The sequence below is a fragment of the Plasmopara halstedii genome (assembly GCF_900000015.1).
Source record: "Plasmopara halstedii genome assembly, contig: Scaffold_589, whole genome shotgun sequence".
Lineage (NCBI taxonomy): Eukaryota > Oomycota > Peronosporomycetes > Peronosporales > Peronosporaceae > Plasmopara > Plasmopara halstedii.
Window position 1 is genome coordinate 78,891 of NW_020187508.1, and position 7,386 is coordinate 86,276.

General features: G+C 42.9%; 4 protein-coding genes across 4 annotated transcripts in view; 3 read left to right on the top strand and 1 right to left on the bottom strand.

The window, feature by feature from the left end:
- Positions 1-786: 786 nt before the first annotated feature.
- Positions 787-1,932, top strand: PHALS_12025 (glyoxylate hydroxypyruvate reductase; the record flags this gene model as incomplete). The annotated part of the gene is made up of 1 exon (XM_024727490.1): positions 787-1,932. One exon carries the CDS (start codon positions 787-789, stop codon positions 1,930-1,932), a length of 1,146 nt encoding a protein of 381 aa, XP_024578062.1.
- A 63-nt stretch (positions 1,933-1,995) lies between these two features.
- Positions 1,996-3,184, top strand: PHALS_14555 (Ricin B lectin domain). Its single transcript, XM_036407490.1, has one exon. The coding sequence runs from the start codon at positions 2,673-2,675 to the stop codon at positions 2,961-2,963; it is 291 nt and encodes a 96-aa protein (XP_036263187.1). The 5' UTR covers positions 1,996-2,672; the 3' UTR covers positions 2,964-3,184.
- A 141-nt stretch (positions 3,185-3,325) lies between these two features.
- PHALS_12026 (Armadillo-type fold) lies at positions 3,326-5,532 on the top strand (the record flags this gene model as incomplete). Its single annotated transcript, XM_024727493.1, has 4 exons — positions 3,326-3,361; positions 3,428-3,558; positions 3,608-4,419; positions 4,496-5,532. 4 exons carry the CDS (start codon positions 3,326-3,328, stop codon positions 5,530-5,532), a joined length of 2,016 nt encoding a protein of 671 aa, XP_024578064.1.
- Positions 5,533-5,709: 177 nt separating this feature from the next.
- The window catches only part of PHALS_12027 (heat shock protein 90), a gene marked incomplete at both ends in the record, with an annotated part of 1,695 nt that continues 18 nt past the window's right edge, over positions 5,710-7,386 (bottom strand). The window contains one exon of the mRNA XM_024727494.1: positions 5,710-7,386. This exon is cut by the window's right edge and continues 18 nt beyond it. Coding sequence (XP_024578065.1) covers positions 5,710-7,386 — 1,677 coding nt within the window.

Genomic DNA, 7,386 nt, shown 5'->3' on the forward strand with positions numbered 1-7,386 from the left:
ATCAGTCCATTTTTTCTGCTTGAGTTCCTCCATCTCCATGGCACACGCCTTCAATAAAACGGTGACCAAGAATGGCTACACTCGGTAATTTTATCAGGTATCGTATTTTTAGTGTTTAAAACACAATTGTATCACATCTCGCAAATATTTTGTTATTTTGTATTTGTATCACCTTTTGCAATAAACCTTTTATTTACTTCTAAGGTAGATTTCTGTCCTTTTAGTGGAAAAATTGTGATTCAAGATAGATTTTTCCATTTAAAAAAATTCCATTAAATTTTAAAAAAGGTATATTATCTCCATTCTCCCAAAATTAAATGTCATTTTTGTTCTGCATATTATTATAAGCGTAAAATAAGGCGTGCCTTATTTTTATGTATTCAAGCAAAATGGCATAATATTCACATAGCAATCAATTGTCACCATTGCTGTGAATGCACTTGTCAAACAGAGAATAACTACTCCACAAGAAAGTGCACAAGCGTCTCAATACCGGCACATGTCCATGCTCAAATAATTTTAAAGTGGAATTCATGGGCTTTTTTTTTTTCTCGTCCATTAAATTTATCACAAAGGTGAATTTTTATGCTTGGCTGGATTATGGAATGATGAGGAGAGGATAGAAGGGGCTTCACTGCAATACGAGACCATTCATCCATCAAATTTATTGCCAAAAATTGCACTGAGTGGATCAGAAACGTTCTAAAGTACGATCGGGAAGCCTCCATCTTGTTTGACTAGGCAGACAATGACAACCGCTTATTTTAAAATTTACCATATATTGCAATGTCAGATAAAAAGCTCTCTATTCCAGTTGTTTCTATCATCCCCGGCATTGGTGAAAGTGTACGCCAGCAGTTAGCGTCACCAACAGCCACGTCCTATGCTGCCAGGTTATACAAGTCTAACAAGCTTGAAATTGTGGACCTACCGCTACCAATAATATCTCCACCCAACAGTTGCAATAATCATCAGCCTGAGGGATCTGTCAGCCAGCCCATTCCTACTACGCCCGTATGGAAGCTTAATTCCATACAGCAGCAGATTCTCGAAGACGCCGAGATTATTATCATGGATGCCCACATTGGTGCACCGCTGCTGCTCGCACCTGAAACCAATTTGCCTTTTGAAATGCAGCATTTGCTTCGAAAGGTGCAGTGGGTGCAAGGAACGTATGCTGGAGTGGATTCATACTTTCAGTTTCCAATGGTCGAAGGTGGCCCGAAATTTACTGTCTCCCGTGCAGGAGGTATCATGCCAACAGCACTGGCACAGTATGTGTTTGGCTACGTGATAGTGATCGAGCGCAAGTTCTATGAAGCCAAACAACTTCAAGAAAAACGCGTCTTTGGTCGATGGGAACTCAAGTATCGACCATTTCGGCAATTGACTATCGGCATCCTTGGTTTTGGTGACATTGGAAAGGAGATTGGACGCACTCTAAAAACATGCGGATTTCGAGTGATTGGATTTAAGCGTCACGTGAGTGATGAAGATCGAAATGCATTAGCGCTGTATGCTGACGGTTTGTCTTCCAATTTAAATGAGGTACTGGAGCAAAGTGACTATGTAGTTAACGTCTTGCCTAGCACAGACGCAACTCGTTACTTGCTGACTGAAAATACACTAGAGGTGTGCCGAAAAAAGCAACCGGTTTTCATTAACGTCGGCCGAGGCGATATCATCTCGGAGGAAACAATCATTAATGCTTTAGAGAAGGGTCTGCTGTCCAAGGCTGTGCTAGATGTATTCGAGAAGGAACCATTGCCAGAGACGAGTCCACTGTGGTCGCACCCAAAAGTGATTATAACACCACATATCGCTGGTACTGTGTTTCCAGAAGACGTGGCTGATGTATTTGTGAAGAATCTTAACCTTCGATTCGAAGGAAACCCGATGCTTTACCAAATGGATTGGACAACCGGCTACTAGACTAGCAATCTGACAAATATATTTGTTAAGATTAGCATATAAAATTAAAGCAACGATTTACTTAGACTTGCAAAAGTGTCATTACATAGCATAGCAAATTGTGTTCTGGAATGTAGTGTAATCCCAATATCTTGCTAGGGTACATAATAACCTGAACGAACGATTATATCGTAAATGCACTTTTCGGTTCCGTGAACATGGACAACCAATGATCGAGGATATAAATTCATTATAGCCATTGAATCTGCAATAGTATCTCTGCTAATTTACTATTTGGGAGTTATGGTTACAATTCCGTAATATTTTCGGCATCATTAAAAAAATTATCCATACGGGTAACTTCATCCTTAATAGTGCTTGACCAGATTCGCACCTTACGTGGGTTTGCGGTGGCAAAGAAGATGATTTCCCTTACGCAGACTGACTGGAGCTCAGGCGGTGGTGGATTTGATGCGGGTATTGCTCAATCTAAAAACCAAGCCAGGTACCTTGAAGAATTGTATCAATTCACTCGAAGGATTGATGTGGAATTTTACTGGTACCAAGTTTTTTTTTAAATGAAGACTTACCCATGGAGGTAATAAGCTTGATGCTTACTATGGCATTTTTATCGACGAGGGGACGCTACGAACAAATTTAAGTTTCACTAGTGCCATGAGCTTTTCTGGTATTTACACAGTTGTGAATACCAACCAGCATTATCTATACGAAAACCTGTTGGTATCCATTTTCCGTCTAAAATGTCATTGGACAACTCGACTGGGCAAATTCTCCAAATCTCCGATAATTGCTGTTTGAGTTTTCAATCAATGGAGCCTTACAACGTAACTCTGGAAACCTGCACAACAGCGAACGACCCTCAAAAGTGGACTCAAGTAGTTACTGACAGACATTATATTAAAAGGTTAGGCATAAACATAAGTACTTGGCCAGCTTTCAAATTAGCCAAATTGAGTCAGCAAAACGTATTTGAAAGCCTTGAATTGCGCCCTTTGCACCACCACAGCTACGTCGACCAATATTTCGACTGAAGATCGAAGGTATGATGAACGCAGAGCTCTAAAGCCAAGTGCGTGTTATTTCTCCCTCTAAAACACAAAAGCGCAGCTTCCTCACTCCAGAATTTTCGTCTTAACGACGAATGAACTTTACGAACTTGATCGATTTAGCATGAAATTAAAAATTGCAAAAGGGGTCGAACATTCTTTTAGGACATGGCCACTACTAGAACGACTCACATCAGAGAATGATGAAAATGTGATTCCATCGGATGATTCAAACAGAATTTCTCTTCTTCCGCTACTACATCAATAAACTTTCATAAATAACTGATATAGATTTATTTTGAGTACTCTACTATTATCGTTCAAGAAATCTAGTAGAATCAATTGTTATGCCGGGGAGAGCTTATCTCGAGCCAGAAGAAGCGGTACTCCACTGCTTTTACTTTTCAACTATGTTCTAGAGGCTTAGAAAATGACTAACATGTACTCAGGAATACCCATTAGTACCAACACCAAAGGAATTGGAGCTCTCTCAGCAACTAGTGGAGCTTCAAAAAGAGAAAGATCATCACGAAACTCGAGCGCTTGCTCGTATTTGCGACCTTGAGTCACAGATCCACAAGTATGTCAGAAATTTAAATACAGCAATAAACTCCACTGACTCTGTATAGATTACAGGCTCGCATTCATGACCTTGCTTTGATGTTGGAAAATACAAAGCGAAGTCAACTTCTAACTCAGCAAGCTGCTGTGGAGGAGGAGCGAATGCATTGGAAGGCGATCGTTCAAAATCTTCAGTTAGACCTTGATCGAGAAAAAAATGACAAAGAAGCGCAGAAAAAGTGGCATGAACGATTTCTCTCGCCAGTCACTGTTTCTCAAGATATCTTCGCAGTATCTGCATCTAAAATTCAATCACCTGGAAACGGCTTAGAAAAGCGTGTTTTTGCTCATTTTGCTCAAAGTCTGGCACTTCTTCCAGCATCTCAAGCGCCATACGTTGTTAAAGCAGGAATTCTTCCATTTCTTGTGCACTTATTGCAAGAGCAGATGGGAGACGTTGTCATTGGCTCCGTTCTCATTGCGTTTGTACATCTTGCAATTTACGGTGTCAAGTCACAGTCTTGTCAACATACTTCCTTGAGTCGTGAAATAGATGTTCGCGAACAAATTGTGAAGGCTGGAGTTGGTGCACCGCTGGTCGAAATTCTTGAACACTCTCAAAATGCTCGAATCCTTGTGGAAGCATCGCGTTTGTGTGCGGCTTTAGCGACTTTTGCTCCTAACAAACGCGCGTTGGCCTCGAAAAATGTCGTGCGATTTCTAATCCAGCACTTAGTGCCATGCATTCTCTCACGCAGTCAAGAAATGTGTGACAATGACAACGAAGAAAGATCTACTGTCAAGCTGGATACACTATCTTTTCCTTGGGATCCAAACGTACAACATAGTATGCTGATCGCTCTTGTCAACTTATCTCATGGTAGGATTGTATTGTTATCGATAGTAAATACGTTCTGTCACTTCACCTTCGCTGTTTTGTAAATGTGTCGTTCTAGGTTGTGAAAACCTACGAGCTCAAATTGCGGCTAGTCCAACTTTTGTGTCAATTGTAGTGCATTACCTAAAACAAAGTCCTGATGTCAACGTGCAAATTGAAGCTGCTAAGCTTCTTGGGAATATGGCATACAACAATGCTGTTAATCAAAGCATATTGATGGCGGCCGATACGGCAACAGCATTATCTACTTGCCTCACAGCTGTAAATTTGCAACGAAGTTCACAACTTGTTCGAGCTGGAGCAATTGGACTTGCCAATTTGGCTTATACGTCAACGAACCAACTCATTATTGGCAATAGCGATACGTCGACTTTACTTCTTCAATTGCTGGTTGATGCTGTAAAGATACCAACCGTCATTGAGGGGGCATCCATTGCACTCGCTTGTCTTTGTCATCAAAACCCATCGAACAAAGCTCGAGTTGCCGCACAAAATGGACTTCAAGTATTGCTATATGCACTTCAGGCGACCTTGAATTTGGCAGAAAATGACGTAGAAGGCAGCCATGATGCAGCACTTATTGCACTTTGCGAGTCTTTCGCCATTATTGTTCACTCAAGGGTTAATCGTCAACACGCAACGGAACTCGACGGCCACGTTATTCTTTGTAACTTGTGCTCGTCAGCGAAGAACCTGATGCTAGTTAAAGCTTCAGCACATGCGATTTGTGCCATGGTTCCACCTCCAAACGAGCGAAATGCCTTGATTGCAGATAATCGAGAAAGTGAAATGGAAACTAAATCAATCACGCTAGAGACTCTCGAACGTGCACGTTACATATTGAAACAGGAGGCTCAGCGTGTTCTAGTTCCCAATGAGGATGAAAATACTGCAATGGGAGGCCGACTTCGATGGCTTACGCGAACTATTGATACACTTGTTAGCTATCGAACGCCATCAGTTTTATCGTCACAGTATATGGAAGGCGACAACGTTGCCGAATTTTGCGATCGGAGTAGCTTATTGTTGGAGTCATTTTCGTCTGTTCTGCCTGACGAACTCTGTCCTCAATTTTTTTACGATGATCAAAGCTGAAATGATTATTACCACAGGATTCGTTCTCATGCAGCGTTTGCAGAGAAAATTGAGCACAACATTCTAAACAGGATAGCACAAAATTTGGTTGATCAGAAAGAGCAAATCGAGTTGTAAATATATTTAGCTAAACTCAAGTGGGTCTCATATGCAGCGACCAACTGACTACAGTGCAACTTAATCAACCTCCTCCATCGTGCTCTCTTCCTCGCCCTCGCCCTCAAGTGGAGGCAAATCCTCCATTGCCTCGTCCGTGGCGTCATCGTCGTCGTCAATGCTGAGGCCTAACTTAATTAGCCGGTGGATGCGGTTAGCGAACGTAGTAGGCTCGTCCAAGCTGAAGCCAGAAGTGAGCAAAGATGTGTCATACAGAAGCCAGATTAGGTCCTTCACAGTCTTGTCACTCTTGTCAACTTCTGCCTTCTCGCGCAACGACTTAATAATTGGGTGAAGCGGGTTGATTTCCATCGTCTTCTTGGAAGACATGTACGACGAGGTGCTGCTGTCACGCAATGCTTGAGCCTTCATAATTCGCTCCATGTTGGCTGACCATCCATACTCACCAGTTACAAGCACACAAGGCGACTCAACAATACGGTTCGAGATCTCAACCTTTTCGACCTTGTCGTCGAGGACTTCCTTCATTAGCTTGCACAAGCCTTCCGTGGCGGCTTTAGCTTCCTCGAAGGACTTCTTCTCATCTTCAGTCTCCTCCATCTTGAGACCTTCCTTAGTGGCGCAGATAAGCTTTTTGCCCTCGTACTCCTTTAGCTGCTGCACAGCGTACTCATCAATGGCTTCAACCATGAACAAGACCTCGTAGCCTTTCTTTTTGAGCTTCTCAATGAACGGAGAGTTCTCAACCGCTTTCTTGCTCTCGCCCGTGACATAGTAGATACCAGGCTGGTTCTCTGGCATGCGGGAAATGTAGTCGTCCAGTGACGTCAACTCCTCCCCAGATTTGGTCGAGTGGTAGCGAAGCAATTTAGCAATCTTGGAACGGTTTGTTGAATCCTCGTGGATGCCTAGCTTGAGATTCTTGCTGAACGCCTCGTAGAATTTGTTGTACTTCTCATTGTCTTCAGCTAACTCGGCAAACATTTCCAGGCACTTCTTTACCAAATTCTTCTTGATCACGCGCAAGATCTTGTTTTGTTGCAGAGTTTCACGCGAAATGTTTAGTGGCAAATCTTCCGAATCAACGACACCCTTAACGAAGGACAGATACTCCGGCATAAGCTCCTCGCAGTTGTCCATGATGAACACGCGACGCACGTACAACTTGATGTTGTTAAGTTTCTTCTTTGCGCCACCTTCAAACATGTCAAACGGCGCACGCTTGGGAGTGAAAAGACAAGCCTTGAACTCGAGCTGTCCTTCAACTGAAAAGTGCTTAACAGCTGCGTGTTCTTCCCAGTCGTTGGTCAGCGACTTGTAAAACGAAGCATACTCCTCGTGAGTCACGTCTTCGGGCTTGCGCATCCAGATTGGCTTCTGGCTGTTTAGATGGTCCCACTCATGCGTCACCTCTTTAATCTTTTTGGTCTTTTTCTTCTTCTCGCCTTCTTCTTCTTCGACCTCTTCGACCTTAGGCTTGTCGTCATCACCTTCCTTCTCATCCTCCTCCTCTTCGTCGTCCGTCACTTCTTTTTCTTCCGTCTTCTCGACGTAAAGCTTGATTGGGAAGCCAATGAACTCTGAGTGCTTCTTAACCAAGTCTTTCAGCTTGCGTTCCTCAAGGTATTCAAGCATGTCCTCCTTGAGTTTCAACACAATACGCGTACCACGTGGAATCGGCTCGGACGTGTCAGGTGTCACTGTGAACGAGCCACCGGCAGCAGACTCCCATACATA

Coding starts and splice junctions, on each gene's coding strand:
- PHALS_14555 (XM_036407490.1), top strand. CDS start 2,673: ATGTCATTGGACAACTCGACTGGGCAAATTCTCCAAATCTCCGATAAT.